The sequence below is a fragment of the Epinephelus moara genome, chromosome 2, assembly GCF_006386435.1.
Source record: "Epinephelus moara isolate mb chromosome 2, YSFRI_EMoa_1.0, whole genome shotgun sequence".
NCBI classification, from domain to species: domain Eukaryota; kingdom Metazoa; phylum Chordata; class Actinopteri; order Perciformes; family Serranidae; genus Epinephelus; species Epinephelus moara.
Window position 1 is genome coordinate 24065332 of NC_065507.1, and position 20643 is coordinate 24085974.

Here is a 20643-nt window from a genome sequence, read left to right on the forward strand (position 1 = left end):
TCCAGCCTTGGCTGCCGCTGCTCTATTACTCACTGTGTCGTGTTGGCAGGGGCTCAAGAGACAATCCTCAGACTGGGGCTGAGGTCAGGAACGTGCAGGGAAAACTTACACTGCGCTATGTCAGCTAGCATACTCCTTAGCCTCCCTCTCACAGAATGTGTCTTTCAAACTCCAGTATAGCACATACAGGCGGTACGTGTGTGTACAGTATAGCCCATCTCCACCCTCCTGTGTGCACACAGCTTGACATCCCTCAGCTATTACTCCTATATGTTGTGTGATCTCTGGTGTTAGAAGCGTGTGATTCCATCTGATCCATGTAGGGAGGAGGTGATACCACATGTAGAGTCTCCTTTATGTGTTATCTCAAATAAAAGACAAGCAGCCCCTCAGATGTAGGACCATTAAATGTCTATTTTTGACACCGCCTCCCAACACAGGTCATGCCCCCTGCCTGGCTGTTGATGATTATTTCACATATCTTCAGTGGGTTATTTGAGTGTGAGCGGGGGAGGATGGCATTATACTTATTGGTGGATGTGATTAAATATTCAACATTTTTATATATAGACTTTGTTATTAATCTGAGTGAGATACTCATTTTTTGCTCATCTCTCTCATTCTTCATGTGCCCACAGCCCATGTTTTCAGTCACACCCAGCCTTGCAACCAATGTCAATGCTGCTGCGGCAGCGGCCGCTGCGTTTAACCCCTACCTTGGCCCCGTGTCGCCCGGCCTGATGCCCGCTGACATCTTGCCCAGTGCCCCCGTACTGGTCACCAGCAACCCCAATGTCCCCGTACCAGCTGCTGCTGCTGCTGCTGCACAGAAACTCATGAGGACAGACAGACTGGAGGTGAGCAACACACACGTTCACACACACACACACACACACACACACACACGGACACAGGTATAAATGGGATGAATGTGACTGCGCAAGCACACACACCACAGACCACACAGATGAGGGGATTTGCATAATTATTTTTCCACTTTCATATCACAGATTAAAAAATAGATTAACAAAACTCAAGTAAACACTGCACCCGGTGAGGGTCTTTTTCCCAGCTATGCAAACAGATTGAGCTTTGAAATGTGGACTGTGCCTGTTTGAATATTAAAGGCATGGGTTGGAAAGTCTTGCCTGTTTGTAGACTTTAATTATGTATCTGGTACACAGTTTCTGTTACAGTAACTACATCCCATTACCATAATATAGTCATTACCCGGACCTGAGCAAAGAGAGAGAGACGTTAATTAGAGTAACTCTCTACAAACACTACCGCTGTCGATGCTGCATCCCATCAACAGCCAGGAGAAAGCATTGTTTGACACAGGCTCAAGTTATACTCTATCAGTGTGTAATTTTCAGAAAAATCTTTAATTCTTCCATGAAGCCAATCAGTCATTTGATACCTGATGAGTGCAGCTCCTCTAGCTGTGTTCAGATAATCATTAATTGGACAGTAAGTCAATCTCATCCATTATGCAGCCCCACCCGGGAAACACTTGCAGCCGAATAATGGGCAAATCGTTGGAGGCAGGCAGGAGGCGTGTGAGCACGTTAGGAAGGTTACATTTAAAATGTAACATTGGGTAGCTGGGTAATTAATGGGGGTGAGGCTGAGGAAGTCTCCAGGCCCGATGAACGAGTGGATGACATGCAGAGCGAGGGAATGGGTCAATGACAGGAAAAAGAGACGGAGGGGGAGATAGGAAATCAATTTGGAGACCTGTTGTGGTCATCAGGGGAGCGGTTGGGGCAAGCAGAGACAAAGATAACAGAAACAATGGAGGGAGTTATGATTGAATTTCATAAAGGAGTCGTGACTGGTGAGAGGAAGTTACAAAGGTGGGGGAAAATTGGAGGCAAGAAGTTGTTAAGAGAGGACGAATAGCAGCTCTCGGTTCAGGCTGAGATTGAAACGGTTGTCTGGCAAAGGATTGATAGCGTTCTGTGCTAAAGTGCAGTGAACAGCCCAGCAGATGTGTAATATTTATCAGCCAAATGCAATAACGGGCTGCGGAGAGAAAATCAGCTCATTTTCACTGTTTTCCCTCAAAGATATTTAGGCCCAGTGGTCAACGCTGCCTGTAGTGCTCAGCCTGCGTGTGCTGCTGAGGCTTTTTGATTGGGAGAATTCATATCCTAGCCTAATTTGTCAGGAACTAGGTTTGCTAAAAATATCTGAGAGAAAAGGGCCAGACATATTTCAGTTTCTGGTGTGTCGTCAAAAAAATAAACATAGCTGGAATTCTGTGGACCGACACACATACCAGCGAGTAGATATGTTACAGGCTGTTTCCTTGAGACTGAGAGAAATTCCTATTTTAGAAGACAATCCTCCAGACTGTTTTTCCCGAGAAATATTTTCAGGCAGCCTCTCCGTCTCAATCTTTTATGGAGCTATACTGCAGCCTTTCAGCGTGCATAAAATCATATGTAGCTTACCTGAAACCATGGCGATGTAAATGGCCCAGAGGGACAGTTACCATGGGGACAGAAATATGATTAACAGGCGCTTTATTTGTTTGTCCAACTAAGCACTTTCGCAGGGTTAGCTCTCTCTAATGCACGATTAACCACTGTTAAGACAAACACACAGCTTCGCACCTGCAGAGCACGTCACATTGCTTCCATTTAGTCTTCCCTTTCGTCTCTAATTTTTTTTTCCATGCCAGCCACGCTCGTTCGATTCCAAAGACTCTCACTCTGTCTCCTTGATCCCCATCTGTCTGTCCTTTACTCTTTATTCATCAACCACTCTAACATTTTCCTCTCTCCCTTGTTTCCTCCCTCCCTCACCCGCCTCTCCAACATCTGCCTGACAACAAGGCAGTCTCTCTCTCTCTCTCTCTGTCTCTCTCTCTTTAAAAAAAAAAAAATAAGACCAGTAGCAGCGGTGGTGATGGTGGCAGTGGTGGGGAATTAATGTGCGAGTGGGCACGTGTAGGTGTACATTCATATGTGACTGTGTGAGTGCGTGACAGAGGTGCGTAAGAGGGAGAGGAGACAGACAGACAGACAGACAGACAGAGAGAGAAACCTGCCCCACTGCTCGCACAGATCAGTGATTGGGGATGATGAGCTGTCATGACAGGAGACAGAGCAGGGTTAGTTTGTAGATTACGCCATTGGTGGCCTTTTGTCTGGCAGCCGCTCCGCCACAAATCAAATCCCTTATGCATGCAGACAGTGAGACTGGTAAACAGACATTTGGTAAATGGCTTGTTCTATTAAAATAACTGATAGATCGATACAACCTACCATGAAATTACATTTCATTTGGGGCCGGATAGGATTCGAAAGGCGTTCAGACGCAGCAGTGTCTGCCTGTGCTCAAACAGAGATCCTAAGTTATTGCACAGCTATTTAAGTGTCAAAATTTAATTCTGAGGAAAAAATGCTGCCTCATAATTTATATGTGCACCCACCTTGTGTGTGTATGTGTGTGTGTTTTATTATGCGTGGGCTGGTGATTACGTCAGCTGCAGCCTCCCTTGAGTGTAACCAGCTTCATATTTCCCACGAGCCTCATTGAGTCCTTACATCCAGGCTGAGGCAATCAGTTTCCCAACTGTTCACGCAGATGCTGCCCCCTTCTGTCTCCACGAGGAAGAACAACAACACAGTTCATTTGAATAATGAATAAATGCCGTGTGATTAATGAGTCTGTAAACGCTGGTTACGGTCTGTTCTGCTTATCAATCAACAGTAATGGCCGAGCCTGTCTCTAAGATTGGTTAGCTCTGTCTGGTAAAGTGATTGTCAAGTTCTGAAATGACTGAACAGATTGATTACTTCATCAGATGTGAAGTAAAAGTGAACAGTAACTTCATAATGTGTGTGTGGGTGTGCTGTCTGTGCGCATTTATGTGTGTGTTTTACTGCAGGCTTGAGATCTTATCGACATGTAAACAAAATTAAAGCAGTGAAACGTGTGTTTGTTTGTGTGTTTCTTGTGCGCCAGGTGTGTCGGGAATACCAACGGGGTAACTGCACGCGCGGGGAGAATGACTGTCGCTTCGCCCACCCTTCGGATAGCACTATGATTGACACCAACGACAACACGGTCACTGTGTGTATGGACTATATTAAGGGCCGCTGCTCGAGGGAGAAGTGCAAGTACTTTCACCCTCCGGCTCACCTGCAGGCCAAGATCAAAGCCGCCCAACACCAAGTTAACCAGGCTGCGGCTGCTGCAGCCATGGTAGGTGTCTGTCCACAGACTGCAACAGCTAAAGAACATGCACTGTGTCAAAGCATCCAACTAACAAAATCTAACCTAGAGTAGCGTTCATATTCCAGAAATCAAGCCAGATCTCATTTCTCATGTGATCACCTAAAACAAGTCATTAAGCTCTTCTAATGTTGATGTGGGCTCGTTCAACGTGACCTGCACATGATCACACACAACGCACCACAAACACTCTGATTTTCCAGTCACTTATGGATGTAGTTGTTTAAGTCAACACCTTCTACCCTGTTGTTTTACTCAGCCTCCCAGTACACATCCCAGTCTCCTCTGCTCCTGCTCTCTGCAGCTCTGACCCCACATGCACTGAGAAGACACAGAGGGTCAATGTGTGCTTCATTAGCAGCAGGCTGTAGCGATCATGCTAGTGTGTGACTGAGCCTCCTGCTCCTCCTTATTTTGCTGCTTTGTTAGTTGTATATTTTGCGCTTGTTTGCAGTCGATACGTATGTTACATTTTTTGCTGAAAAGACAGCTGTGAAGACTGCCGGTAATTTAAACTTAAGGTTTTGCTTAAACAAATTCTGTTATGCAGCAGGTATTCCAGTAAGGAGGGTAAGCTTGATGTCAGTTAACCTCTCACGTTAAAGCCAAATTAGGTATAATATGATCACATTAGCTTCCTCATTAGAACAATAGCTTCCCTTTTTAATCATCTCTTCTCTTTAAAATGTTAAAGCTTGGGTAGGCGGTTTCATTTTGATGTCACTGGGCAAAAATCCCACGATAAAATATGAGCATATTGTAATTCGAGTGGACTGAAAGAACACTAGAGTTCTGCACCTCCTATTGGCTCTGTTTCAGGCTTTAGAAAGACAGAAAACTGTGGCCAATTTCAGGTCATTTCAGAGAGAAGGAACTCCTTTTGGCTGTTCTACATATACAGATGCACATGTACACCTGATTCAATGGAGGAGAATCCTGCAGAGGAAGTTGATATTCCAGCATTGACAACAACTGCCTGCACTGCAAAGCAACCCAAAAAGGGAAGATGGACAATAAACTAAATAAAACGCATGTTACTATCAGCAAAGTGTTTCAGAGATTGAGAGAAGATGTTGCTAATAGTTTAGCTCTCTGCTGCCCCCATAGCTGTGGCTTTAAGTTCACATGTATCTAGCTGCAGAAGCAGCAGTGTGAACTGTGGTTGTTAGGTCCACAATTCAGGTGCCATGCAAGTAAATACATGATCTACCCTTAGTAGCAAATCTTTACTTTGGCTATTAAAATATATTTCATAAGTGATTAACAGATTTTTAAAAATGTATTATTGAAGCAAAAATTAAGGAAAGAAAAAAAATCCTCTTAACTTTGGTGCAGGAAAGTTATCTTTACCTGGTCAATGGCAGATTATATCTACATTAATTGTGAAAATTTCACAAAAACATTTATGATTTTGATTTATAACCATTGTATGATGAGATTAGAAGGTGCAGAACTGAAGTGAAAACACAGTGTCTCATTTTGTTCAGATGGTAATGGCAGTTGCAGCCATTTTTTTAGAGTTGGGTTAAAAACTGGTCTGGGATCAGGGGTCAGGATCAAGTTAACCTGAGGCCTGTACTATGAAGCAGGATTTGGAGTCAGCGAGGTAACTTCAGGGTGAACTCTGGGTTTTTAGTACAACAAAGCTGGTTCTCATTTTACCGGGATAAATCACTGTGGCAACATATGCTGAACAGCTAACCTGCTCTGGAGGGTATTGGATCACAGTCTGTAAACACCCCGACCTCTGACCAATCAGATCACTGAAGAAAAAAATCATCCATGAACAAAAGTTTGGACTCTCAGGTAAAATAGAGTGGCCCATATGCTGTTATAGGTCAGTAGAATCATTTAACTGTCCAAGGGCTCTATTTCCACTGGTTTTAAAACAGAGCTTCTGACAGAGAGATCTTTTACAACATTAAACACACGATGTTAGCTGTTCTTTAACTTATGCAATGTTTATTTAAGTCTGCAGCAATAGTGCTGCTACTTTTACGCTCTGATTCCATCACTGCTGCTCAGAATAACGAGATACCTGCATCATGAGAACTAGGAGAAGAGATAATATTTTATCAGAAAAAAAAAATCGACACTGTTAACTGGCTCTCGTTATCATAAATGCAAGACTTCGGTCAAATATACCTCATCCATCATTAACTACTTTTCCACCCTTTACTTAAGTAGTAGAAACAGTCTGGCATCACTTTAAAGTGTTTTATGTGACATATTCAGAGTATTTTCATCATCATCCAACTAAATAGGAAAAAATACCATTGCCAACTATGGTCAAGTGATACCTACAGGTAATTTAAGTCTCAGCCAGTGGTGTATTTTTGGATGGTATTTTCAATGTTTCTGCTTTTTCTGTTATAAGATTACAGAGTATTATTTACATCCCATGCCACTGAAATTTTACTCTCTCGCAGTGGCAAACACCTTCAGTACTATTTCATCTCATATCATATGAAGTAACCTTTCATTTATGGATCTGATGATGTCACTCGTAGTTAACAACCCCACGCCTTTCAAATGAACGTGCCTGTGGCTGGATAGGAAAACCCAGAGCTGACTGAACTAGTTGATAACCAGCTTTGTAGTACCGGTCATCCAGACGGTCAATATTAGGGTTGGTCACACCAGATAACTAAAGATGTTGTGGGTAAGTTGAAGTGGCTTCGTAGTACAGGCCTTGGGTTTAGTTCCAGGGCAACAGTCATTGTAGATGAGTCATCACAGACTGAGTAAACCCAGTTTATGGAGCAGCTTCCTTTGTGAGCCAAGAATATATTGCTTGATATTTTAAGTGTGTGTCAATACAATAATCCAGGGCTCCTTAAATTTGAATTTAACAGATCTGATTAACTGGCTCAATGTTCTGTCTGGACCAAAACGCCATTACACTCAATATTATAACATAATTTTCCTCTGACAGTAAACAACGTCCAGGGCCATAACTCTTTTCAGTAACCCTACAGCCATTAATGTGCATGCCCTAGTCTTGTTATTGTTGTATATTGCATTCCAATGATTTGTTTTTATTTGTTTGTTTTTATTTTTTTGTTTGTTTGTTTGTTTGTTTTTTTCTCACCAACCCACACTGCACTGCTGCCCCCATGACGCACCTTCGCTTGCTGGTTTATGTTAATGCGCTTGAACCCCATTGGCCCTTTGCCATCATGTGCTCGCTGCCTGCTAATTAAGACTCAGTCGGCTGTCAAATCACTGAAGCGACCCCTCGACGCAACTTTTGACCTGGTACTATGACCTTTCACCTTTTAGCTTGGCATGTAGCTGTGGTGTATAGTGGATTTGTAGTTTTAAAGATATGTAATGATGAAACACTGACGGGTGATGAACTGATCGTAACCAGTGGTTTTGTAGCATGTTGTTTATAAAATACCTGCTTGAATTTATTTTAGTAAGAGAAAGAAAAAGACTTAAAATAAATATATAAACAATTTTTCTTTTTCCTGTCGGTGATCAGTTCATCACCTTAAGTGCAAAAGCAGATATTTGGTGGCATGAAAATGTAATATCTAAGTTACTAATAAGGTATTGTAGTCTTTGCATGGTTCTGTCATTTTCCATATTGCATGTGTAATTGTTGAAGAGGTGTCTTAACACAGCTTATAGTGTACTATTATCATTGAGCTGGCGGTGCAGCTTTCCCTAACTACATCATTCCTGTTGTTGGTCCAACAATCAATAAAATACTACTCTCCTAGCTGTCATTATAGTTATGGTTACAGAGAGATCTAGCTATGCCTTAGCCTTAAATTAAATAATGATGTACTGTTTTATTCAAAATTATATATTATCTGTGATATTGTGCAGAGGACAGTTTTTTGATAGACAGCACCACTGTCCTGTCCTGCTCTGACAGAGGTAGTGCAGTCCACTGCTTGCTTGCCAGTGTGTTGTAATAGCTGTTCTTGAACAAGCAACTTTATCTTCTAATGAAATTCTTTCTTCTCTCCTGTCCTGAATGTCACTGCTGCCATTCTTTGGTTTCCCTCACTCCCATCCCTTTATTTTGGTGTTGTCCCCTCTTCAGGGGCTCCCTCCCGTCTTGCCTCCTTTACCAAAGAGACCTGCACTTGAAAAAGCCAACGGTGCCACCACTATGTTCAATGCTGGCGTATTCCAGTACCAACAGGCCCTGGCCAACATGCAGTTTCAGCAGCAGGCTGCCTTCATACCATCAGGTAAGGCCCTGAGCTGTTCTTTAACCCATGTTGTTGGCGCTGATCCCATCGCTGTTGACTGTCAAATCATGTGTTGTCTCACACGACTGTGGCTATCAGCAGTGAATGGCTGAATGATGTGTAAATTTGTTGTTGGTCAAAAAATTTGCATGGATTTAATTGTACTTATATTTGTACAGCATGGGTGTAGGTTGAGTGTCAGATAATGACTGCTCATTTCTGCATGTATGTTTATCAACTTAGTAAATTCACATTGTGTCTGCTACAATAATGGTAGTCTATATTCTGTTAATGTCATATTAATGGCCTAAAGTAAATACTTTAAATCACACCCTTAATGTTCAGCATGTGTGCATGTAGAGTATGCACACACACACACACAGGCATGCACATCTCCTCTCTGGCCACTGCACAGCCATTGTACACTGTGTCCCATATTCTCATCTGTCTCACCTCATCTGTCTCACATGTCCCACACTATTGGACTGTCAGGTCACTGCAGCACACTTTAAGGACTCTGAAAGCAGGCCATCCAAAACTGCCACTGTGTAAACAGCTGTTAGGCTGCTGACAGGAAAATGGGACCTCTGGTAGTGTTTAATTTCCCCTTCCTTTTTATGCAGCGGTGAGAGTTGAGATCTCTGTATCTCATGCATATGCTTCATATGCTGTGCAGTATGTGTGGCTGCAGCAACTGTGATGTTTGCAAAGGAATGACTCTTCTGTGTAATTATTAATAATCAATATTGGCACATAATCACCTGTTTAACCATTGCACTGAGCCCAGCAGGTTAAAATATTCACAGCACAGTTTGTTCATATCCACGTTCAATCCAATATGTCTGACTTTATAACACTTGTAATGGGTTTTTCTTGATTTCTTCTCCCTATTCACTCCACTCCCTGTTGCAATGCATGATGGGCAGGCTCGATATTGTGCATGACACCTGCAACAAGTGTTGGTAGGTGCCAGCTTTCCTTACCCGTTATCTCTGAGCCCATTGTAGTCACTCACGTGTCATTCAACTCACCACATAATGACCACGTTTACATGCACAAGATATTCTGTTTTTGCCCTTATTCTGAAAAAGACAATATTCCTTCTGAGCTGTGTACGTGTTTAATGAAAATGATGATGCTGTCCACATGCAGCCGGGCACGCTCCAATTAACGTGCCCTGACGTGTCGTTTATAATGTTAAAGTATGGAAAAGTGGATCGCTTGAAGCAGCTTGTGCCACTTTGCTCAAAGTTTTCTGGACCTTGCAAACACAGCCTTCCTCTTTTATTCCTTCAGCCACGTTCTTGAACGATCAGTGTTGTGATATTTGCGCATATCCAAAAACCTGTTGATATCCAAGTCTTTAATTATGTTTAAAAGAAGGTGTGTTTCCCCAAAATATGGGACTTTCTTTTGAGCATGCATCTCTATCCCAGCCCTGCAAACTGTTGGATATTGGCTTGTGTACAATGCATCCATGACAACGCACAGAGCCGACCGTAAACAGGCAAGAGGCCGTGTGTCGCAAACTGCAGTGCAAAACCCTCAAATGAGACGCATTTTCAGGAAGCACTGCATTCTTGACTAAAGAACGCTCCTAAAACCTAAATAACACTGACGTATCCCGTCTGTCTTATTCGGAAAATGCTGCATTACAATACAATAAATCTGGATTATTGTCATATTCTGAATAATAGTGGAATATTAGTGTGCATGTAAACGTAGTCACTGTGAGCACATTCTCCATCTTGTGAATTCAGACTTCGAAAGCCTAAAATGTAATCTTGTTTCCAATGCATCTGACAGGCTGATAAAACAAGAATCTTGATTTCAAATTAATTTTGCAAATTAAACTGGAAGTTATGTGTATTATTATGCTCTGCAATACATGAAATGAACCCCCTTCTTGCTCCGCCACAGGTCTGTCTGTCACCTAATGCTTGTTGCAGTTTAAAATCCCCTGACCCTTGCTTCATTACACTTCCATCCAGAGCTCTCTAACTTCTCGAGCACCTCATTATACTGTCTGGTTATACATACCATATAAACATGAGGAGTTATTTATTGGTAACGTTGTAGATGCTGTTGTAAGTTTAATGTTTGAATTATAGTCATAATTAATTGTAAAACAAAAGCCAATTAAGTAGCCTGTTCAGTGTGAATGCCAAAAGAAAGGCTGTTTTCTTTTTCTTGCTCCGCAACACAGTGAAGTTCACTGGTAAATAGATTTGATTTAAAGGTCCAGTGTGTTGGATTTAGTGGCATCTAGCTATGAGGTTGCAGATTAGACAGGTAGACATAAGTGGCTCATTGTAAACTAACGAAAGTAATGAAAACACCCCATAAATCCCACACACTGGACCTTTGAAGCGATTTAGAACTACAAACAGATTTTCTCATGTTTATCAGCACTCTGTAGACAGACAAATGAAGTGTGAACATAAAAAGCTTTAAATCTGCTCTGGTTCAACTGCCTGTGTGATCTTTCCCTCCCAAGTACCCATGATGCACGGTGCTAATCCAGCCACTGTGTCTGCAGCCACCACATCTGCCACAAGTGTTCCCTTTGCAACCGCAACAGCCAATCAGGTTTGCTCCTCTCCTGCCTCCTCTCTCTCTCTGTTCTGGTATCGGCTCTGACTGTTCAGTATCTGTTAGTTTAATTTTTTTTTCTGATCTTATGATTCCCATGTGCCTCGTAATGAAAAATGCATGAATGGTGCACAAAGCTCATCTCTGATCTTTGCTAGCTTTTCAAGGCGTCTTATACTGTGATTATTTAGCAGTGCTTTCAATGCTTATCTTTATCATCAGTTTAGGTTGAAGTGCTGTCTGTCCTCAATTCAACTGATGTCTGTCTCCCTCCTTCTTTTTTCCTCATGTTCATTACTTCCTGTCTTCTCCCTTCTCTCTCCTCCTCCTCTCTCTTTTTCCCCCTCTCAATCAGATTCCAATAATATCTGCTGACCATCTGACTAGTCACAAGTATGTGACCCAGATGTAGGAGTCTCAATCAGAACAGTACGTATTGTACCTCCTCTAAACATTTCACACACTGCATTTGGACCAGTACTGCTGCTTTGCACCCAGACAGCTAACTGTTATGTGAGGGATTTGCCACAATTTCTTTCTTTTTTTTTTTTTTCATTTTTATATAGCAGACAAAGTTGTTTCTTCAGGCAATTTTTATTTTATCTCTACCACTCATTTTATTCGAGAAAGGTAGAATTTTAAGGAATAATTTCATGTTCTTGTTAATACCCTTGTTTATTTTCTTTCCAAGAGTTAGATGAGAAGATTGTTACTACTATCTTTGCTGTGCTAAATGTGAAGTTAAAGCTGGAGACTGTTGTCTGAACAAGGGGCACAGCTAGCCTGGCTCACAAAATCCACTTACCAGCATCACTAGAGCTCACAAATTAACATGTTACATCTTGTTATTATGCCTAGTTATGCACTGGAAGGAATACAGTAGAAAGGAAGAATTTATTTTATAGTTTTTATTATGCCATTTGATGTAAAAATGTTGCCGTTAAACATAATTTATTTATTTTCTAGAATTGTCCAATATTGATTTTCAGCCTCCTGATGTGAATTAAAGATCTGTTTCATAGGCATAATTTGAACTATCAAGTGTGGGGTTCACAAAGAAAAAAGGACTTACACTGAAATTAAGAACCAATATATCAGCAGGTGCATTTTCATATTCTGACTAATTTGCCTAATGACCAACGGAATATTGAGAGACCAGACACAGGTCCCAGCTATTAGCGTTCGAGCTCAACATTAACGTTTTCCTGGGGCAAGTAAATGCTCTGTTGTGGAAAGTGAAAAATAAATGTGATGTCTAACTTTTATGTAATGTTATCTGAAATTAAACTCCATATTGTATGGCCGAAGCAAAGCTTTACATACTGGACACTATACAAGTTAACACTGGAGCAGCCAATGTCATATACGACATAACATTAATGTTAAATATCCCTGGAATGCTGCATGTGAGGGACTTACTTTTTTTGCCCAGAAGCTAACGTTAACTGTTGGGCTGTTCAAATGGAGGCTCCAGTGCGATCCTATCCCTTTCAGAAGCTTTTTAGTCTTTTTGTAGACTTTGTAAGATAAATTCATGATGATAAATCTGACACTTGACGTCCTCTGTGATTATTTATCCATTTTCCAGTATCGAAAACTGTTACTGTTGTTGTTAGCCATCCATAATGCCTTGGGTTGAGTCTTTTCACCAGTCTGAGGCTGAGTTTCTGACTGTGTGGGCTATGCTTGCCTTAGAATTGTCCAAGACATTTAATTGTACCTGTTAGTAGTGTGTTTTTGTCTGAATCAACACATTTTCACTTTGACCTTGTCACATATTGACGTTTGTTCATGGATTTTCTACACCCACATACGACATGCAAGGTACCCTGGGTGCATTGGTTGTTGACGTTCTGGGACACCATGTCACCAGTTCTGCCTGTTACACGCATTGTCTTCTTTCAAAATACACTTCCGATTTCACAGGAAATGTAATGTTTATATACAGTCTCTTTCAAAATAAATGCACTACTTGGGTACAACACAACAAACACACATGGTTGGGTTTAGGCAACAAAAGCACGTGGTTAGGTTTAGGAAACCTGGGTTTAGAATCTTACAGGACGTGAACACCGCTCTCTCGTGAAAGTCTGTGTTTTTGGACCCATCCACCAAAACCGCCCCACCCACCCTACTTGGACTTTCACCACCTTAACTTTCGTCCTTGTCCCGCCATTTTCCCCTGACACAGCCGGGGGCCATTTAACTACAACGGCAACAGGCCGTGTATCATACCAAGTTTAAAGGATGCCTTTTTCGTTGGTTTCTGATACAGCAAGTCACTGTCCAAGTTCCAAATGATTTCGACAGCTTCAGAGACTGGGCTCTCTAAATCACTGTGTCCCTGCAAGGCATTGATTCAAATTATTAGTTCTATGGTATTAAAAATTATATAGAGAAATACATATATGTTTAATTTCAAGACAATAAGAAACATCTAATCAAAGCTTTGTTGCAGCTTGTCCTCTTCCTTCACATCTAATTCGCTGTGTTTTACAAACTTCTTTCCAGATGGAACTGGAGTGCGCTGGTGTCGAGTCCAAGATTAGTGGTCACCCTTCATGCCTGTAACATCAAGAGCAAAACGGAGAACCAAATCTCAATTGGTTTGGGATAAATCTGCATGTTAACATAGGAGGCACAGTTTGTTAGGATTGTTTTCATGTGTAATCCATGCACACTATAACACAACAGAAAAGAACATCATTTGCATTAAAGACTGCCTTTCGCTCTGTGGAGGCAACTTACCTTTATTCACCGGACACACTTTGAATGTCAACATGAGGTAAACGAGTGGAGCAGTCGTTTAAAAAAAAAAAAAAAAAAAAAAAAAGACTGGATTGGTACGTCCATTGACCAAGAATCATGACATGTGTTGTTTGTTTATTGGTTGGTGGTCTTTGACCTAAATGTGTTCATTTGTTTACACGACGGTGCACCTTGTCTTTCATTTGAGGTAAAAGAAACGAATGATCTGACTGAATCACATATGCATGCACAATGATTTTGTTTATGCTTTTATTCTGTTAAACCAGTGATAAGGGAAATTACACGAGTGTGCTCAGAGGCAAAATAGCAACTGAATGTCTGTGAGGTGTCTTTCAAACCTTTGTAGCCTACTTTTCTATCTCTTAAGCACATGTCTTTAACCTTGCAGGTGTCCCTGTAAAGTGCCATACATCTCAAAACACATGAATGGTATTAAAGCAGTTCTACAAAGTGTTAAACTCCACAGTTCCCTTTAATACGTCTATTTTCTCTTTTGGACAGCATGTAATGTCCGACGCCGTGACCTGTTATTTCCTGTGACTCCCAATAGCACCACTGCTGATTAGATCAGCTCCCCCCGGATTGTCTGCTATACTCAAATCTACTGAATGAAAAACTTTTTTTTATTTTCCTCTCAGACTTTGTTGTTGATGTCAGTTGTTCAGACAGGAAATGACTGGATATACGCTTACACAGATCTCTCCATGATCATGAAGTCTATTGACTCTAAAAGTCGAATGAGCTGTATGTGGGGTCTTGGCCTGCGCGAGAGACCAAAGACTCTCCTAACGATGATGTTACGAGGAATAGCTTTGAAACAACAGGGCGATTAGTTGGTATCCAAACTGCTGTGAGACAGAAGTTAAAATGAACGGTGCAACCGGCGATGGATTTGTATGACCTGATTTGTTTTTCATTTGTATGGTTATGCATATATTTTAAGGCAGACTGTCAAAGTGTAGTGTATATATAGTCTGACATATTTAAGAATATTTGTTTAATGAGTCTGCCTGAGAGCTGTTTTCAGATAGTCAGCCAAAGTCTTTTTGTGTCACTGTTACTAGATATCGTGGGTAGACTAGCGGGACAAAGTTTTTAAAACGTGCGGGCTGCACAACGAGCCCAAAGTAGGATCGAGTGTATTGAGTAGATCTCTAGAACTCTTTGTTCTTGTTGTGTTCTGGGTGTTCTTCAGGCATATTTAAATTGGTGGATAGTACAGGGAAAGTGGCAAGAATATAAACGATTGTATTACTCATCCAAAGCCTTAGAATGTACCATCGGGTCAGCACAATGCAACATGCCATTTTGAACCATCCAGTTGCCTAATCCACGCCATATTAAAACACACACACACACACACAAACACGCACGCACACACATACACATACATACACACAGAGCACTATGTAATTGTCACTTTTTTGTCAGTGTTTTCTTATCTTTCTTGTGGTTTTTCTTTAGATGAGAAGTGTTTTACTTTGTTTTGTTTGGATGATATTTTGATATTTAGTTCGGATTTTGGCTCATTCTATTTATCTTTCTTATAATGACTATAAGGTTTAAAAAAAAAAAAAGTGTGTGTTTGTGTGTTCCTCATGCACAGTTTCCTGAAATTCCATGTAATGTTAATTTTAGTATGATTATGATTGTAAACTCAATATTTTCTACGTTATGCATATTGTTGAACTGTATGCATATTGTTAATTTCTCTAGTCTTTTTGTGTTCTTTGAACAAAGATGTTTTATATGAGTATCTAACAGTGATGAAATAATAGAACAGAGAGGCTAAGTTGTCACTGTGGCAACCACCGCCGATAACCGAGTAATATTTTAACGATTGTAAGGTTTGTAACTAGTCATATAAGAAAAAAAAGATTATTATAAAAAATCTAGTTCTTAGATGTTTAGAGTAAAGATGTTATTTTCTACTGTATCCATTTCAAATAGTAACTATTGTTTTAATATTTTTACTCTCCCTGGAAATTGGGCCATGTTGGAAAACAAGCTGCATATTTGATCACTTTTCGGGGGCGTCGCTGGCGGGGTCAGGTGAACGTGGCGAGTGGGGAACCGAGTCTGCACACTCGTCTCTTACTTAGCCAACTGCAAACAACAAGGGTGGGGTGGGGAAACTTGAGGTGATAAAGGTGATAAAGGTTGACTTTTTTGCACTTCTGTACATAGTCAAAAAAGAGAGAATCATGTATATTGAGATCTTATTTTGAATAAAAAAATAATGTCTATAAACGACAAGGAATTTTGCTAGGATAACACAGAAAAAAAATCTTATGAAAGGCTGAACAAAATTGCTTGCATCAAAGGGCACTGAGTTCTCACTCTCCGACCCGTTTCAGAAAAGGCCAAGTGTTGCTCTTCTTTTTTGTCAGCAGCTTGTAGTTTGCCAGGTAACCTTCCGGAGGAGGCGTCCACTACCCTCCAGCGTAAGGGCCTGACTGGGTTTGTCTGGTCCCCTAACCTGCCTGTACTCACAGGTCTGTGTGTCATGGCCACGCCCTCCCAGGCCCAACCAATCACAACACGTCCTGTCTCCTTACTTTACTCAGAGAGGAATGCATGTTAAAGGAAATACATATACCGTTTAAAAAAAATCACGACAGTAATATTGAATAAGAAAACATGTTACACAGAAAGATGTATTTACAGTATACAATATTCTATCAATGTAATGGAATAAGATATATATAAAAAATACAAAAATAGAATAGTGGTTTATTTAAAAAAAAAAAAAAAAAATCCTGAGAATATACTCACTAAAGTTTTACCACTTGGAGAGTTAAAATACATGCAACACAAACACCATAGCTATAAGTATGTTCTTTATGTTTATGTAAGCTGTGCTTCTAGTAGATGAAACTGACCAAACATGAATGTAGTTCAACATCCGGCAGAAATTAAAGAATCATTTCAGATTGAAATACTGTTTTGTGGTTTGGTCATTAAGTCGTTAGTTTGAAAATTGTGTTCTGATCATATTTGTCATCTCTCATCTTCTACAAGCACGCATGCTTACGTTTATGATATAATGTAAACAGAACTTTTTTTTTTTTCGTTTGTTTCTTGTTTGTTTTCTCTGCTCGTAGTGCTAATATGATGTATTCTGTCTCCTGCTGCAGTTTGTTTCTGCTTGTTTTACTGCTCCGGGCCCGCTGAAAAGATGTGTCATGTTCGCATGGCGGCCACCTCCTCTGAAAAGCACCCGTAGAGAAAACTCCTGATTGTCACAGTCTAAAGCCATAAAATATATAATCTCATCAGAGTGAAACGTGTGAGAAGAAACCAGAAATGAAATCGAGGTGTGCGAGTGTACCTGCTGAAGCTGGTAGAAATATGTGTTTGCTGGGGGTTTTATTAACTACAACATCATGTGATAATGGAAGTCATGGATGTAGCTAATATAACCTGTGGTGTGCTGTGCCAACTTTGATGGATGTGTTTGGTTAAGATAGAAATGTTCATGACACTTTTTTTCACAGGGCCTGCAATGCTATATTTGATTCTTGCTGTTATGAATTAAAAAAATGTAATAAAAAATTACAAATGAACTGAATAACAATTTGCTTAAGGTGAATTATTTCATATGGGGATTGTAGCAAACTGCTGTTCAATTAGCTCCACATTTCAGAAAATACACACATTTGCTTTCTTGGGTTTGATAAGAAAAAAATAAATAAATAAATAAACTGATACCACGCTCATATTGAACACATAAAGCTGCAGCCGGTCAGCTTAGTTTAGCACAAAGGCTGGAAAATGAAAAAACAAATAACCTAGCTCTGCTATCAAAATCCACCTTCCATGACTAAAGCTCACTAATTATTTCGTTTATATCTTGTTTCTTTTTTCTGCACAAAACAGAGGTTTAAATTTGACAAGCTGCAGTTTTACATCAACAAAGGTTACAATATTGTAACCCTAGTTCTATTAGCACATGTGGAGCCCTTTACTGAATTCTATGGGCAATTCTCTCTTCCAATCACAAGCACACATTTGCCCAATGAAATGTGCATAAATGTTGCTGACCAATCAGGACGTGTCTCCCAAATATATGGGGAGCGGACGGTATATAGAGGAGGCATGTGATGCCATTGGCTACCCTACACCCTCTTCAGAGAGTGGTGTAGTAGCGACAGGGCCCCTAGGTATCGGGCTCCACCTGTGCTAATAGAACTGGGGTTACAACATGTAACCTACATTCTCGCACAGGTTACACTCTCTACTGGACTCTATGGGTACAGTTGGTGGAGCCCAGTGAATGAAGACTTTGTTGAGACACAACATTGACCCAGTCACACTGATCCTGACTGGCTAAAGGTTACTCAGTGGGCAATCGCCATCGCTGAAGAGAAAACATATAGCTGACGGCATCGGCTCTGCACATAATCAGGCAGGCATGTCCTGATCAGTGCTCACAGTCGGAGAAGAGTATTATCCATGGAGTCCAGTAGAGGACAACGTCTTTGTGTGCAGGACTTTTTCTTGTGTCTTGGCCACCTTGAAACTTGTTGTCACCTTGAGGTTGTCAGGCAACTCCAAGAAGTCTCTGCGCCTGGCCAAGAGATAGTCCTGGACATAACCTTGCATAACTTCTCATCACGCTAGAAAGCAAATAAGCACATTTCCCAAAGTTCTGAACTATTTCTTTAAGTAAAGCCAAAATGTAAACGTAAAATGCAGGAAAACAGAGACGATGATGTCACATAACAATGAGCCAATAAACTATCAAAAACCATCTCTTAAATTAGTGCTGTTGATCCTCCAAATAAGAGAACATGTTAAAAATGAAATGCAAAGACATGTGTTGCCATAATTAAAGATTCACTGCTGTGACCAATCACAGATAGTAGTATTTGTATTATTGCATAGAGGCCGTTTACACGTGGCCGGCTATTTTCATAAACGGACATTTCACCGTCTTCGTTTTCAAAAAGATCTTCGTTTACACTTACCCGTGTATATATACACAAGAGCATGCCAAACCTGTAGGTGGCAGTGTAACAAGAAGCTCAAGCCTTCCATGTATCCATTGTCACCATAGCAACATAGGTCGCACTTTTGACACAGGCGCAAGTTCCGGCGCATACTGTGACATCAGCTGCCTATAACTCCGTTTATCTCAGTTTACATGCAAACGCGCAAACGGAGTTTTCCAAAATCTCCACTCTGGCCAGAGTTTTTAGAAAGACTCGTTTTCAGAGGAGAAATCTCAGTTTGCGTATAAACGAAGGGCACAAACGAAGGAAGATGTCTGCGTTTATCAAAATCACCGTGTACGTGTAAACGGCCTCAAAGGCTCAGTCGTTAAACAGGCTATTTGCCAGCTACATTACAGAGGCCACTTTTAAAAGGCAGTCCAGTAGAGCATGATACTATGATGAATAAACAGGACTAACTGATCACCAACTTGGTGAAATATGTCTAACATTACTTATCCAGATACTTTTGAGTGCAAGTCAAAAAGCAGCTAAATCAAACACACGATGTTTTCACCCTGACAAAATGCCTAATATATCTTCGTCTGTTAATCTGACATCTTAACATTCTCTCTGTGTATTACAAACAAACATTGGTCCAACAAGTTACAAATACATTTTTAAATGTTTTCATCGCACTTAGTGACTCCAAATCAATATTGGTATTCATTAAAAGCCTATTACAGATATCTCTCCGCGTGGTGCATCAATTTGTCCTACCCACTGAAGCTTCTAATTAGGAGCAAAGATTTTAATTGAGATAGAGATATGCGCCTCATTTCTTTGGCGATACATCGATAAAAATCTGACTTAATTAAGATGCAGTTTTTTAAAGAAGCAAATTAAGCCAGTGGGGTGAGGAATACCTTGAAATTGTGAGGCATGTACGCACACTGTAGAGGTGACAAACAACATGATATATGTTGAATATAAGCCTCTGTCCATCCCTGGTTCACTAACACAGGTGTTTTCAGTTAATGTGGCTGATTAGACCTTGAGCGCAGTCAGTGCATGTCCACACAGAGTCCTCAGAAGACGTCTAATTAGCCAAAATGATAGAAAACACCTGTGCAGGTTTGCAGGAGCTTCATGTTTGTCTTTTTGCAGAAACCAGTGGCAGGTAAGGTGCCTTTCTCTCTACATCTAAAAATATAAACTACAGCTGTGATGCACAGTGCAGCCACCAGATAGCACCATCTCTTTGTCAATTGAGGCTCAGAGTCCAGCACTGACTGCACAAGGTAGGAATCTGCAATCACCTGTTAATCTGTCATTTAAGCTCTGCATATATTGAATCTTTGGATGTCTTCTTTCATCATAACAGCATATTTAAATAGGCTAAAATCATTGTCCCTGATGCTTTGTCTTCCTCTGATCATACCACGATCTAATCAAACAAAATGAAGCGACAGTTGTCAGGGAAAATGAAGATAGCTGAAAGGGAATTATACTCTGAAACTTGGATGCAGAGAGCTGCCGGAGGGTTTGCCAACTCAGTGCTTGAGTTGCTGTGGAAATGTTGAGTAAGCCAGCATTAGCAGGAAGCTGCAGGCTATTATCTCTAATGCATTGTTTCCTTACTCGCCGATTTCTACGTCAGATTATCCGTTTGATAAAAATCATCAAATTACATTGAATTAAAGAAAATTGTGTATGGTTGTGGTGTTGTTTCTTTTTCACTTTCAATCTCAGTCTTCTTTCTCTTTCTTCCTTCCACTGTTGGCTCTCTCTCCTCCTTCACTCCATTGTCAGCTCCCTTTGCCTCCATCTCCTCCTCTCCATCTCTCTCCCTCCCAGCTTTTGTCCTTTCTTTACTCCTCAGTTCTCTCTTTCCT

At 40.7% G+C, this 20643-nt stretch overlaps 1 protein-coding gene across 7 annotated transcripts in view; it reads left to right on the plus strand.

Moving 5' to 3' along the window:
* Positions 1 to 17379, plus strand: part of LOC126404957 (muscleblind-like protein 1) — a 90019-nt gene extending 72640 nt beyond the window's left edge. For 2 of the 7 annotated variants that reach the window (XM_050068406.1, XM_050068416.1), the window contains exons 4-11: positions 639 to 857; positions 3976 to 4215; positions 7450 to 7503; positions 8303 to 8453; positions 9380 to 9415; positions 10951 to 11042; positions 11401 to 11474; positions 13557 to 17379. In XM_050068406.1, the coding sequence (XP_049924363.1) occupies positions 639 to 857; positions 3976 to 4215; positions 7450 to 7503; positions 8303 to 8453; positions 9380 to 9415; positions 10951 to 11042; positions 11401 to 11457 (849 nt within the window). In that variant the 3' untranslated portion in view covers positions 11458 to 11474; positions 13557 to 17379. The remainder of the gene's footprint in view (positions 1 to 638; positions 858 to 3975; positions 4216 to 7449; positions 7504 to 8302; positions 8454 to 9379; positions 9416 to 10950; positions 11043 to 11400; positions 11475 to 13556) is intronic. The other 5 variants (XM_050068426.1, XM_050068435.1, XM_050068450.1 and 2 more) reach the window with 5 other exon arrangements.
* The last annotated feature ends 3264 nt before the right edge of the window (positions 17380 to 20643 follow it).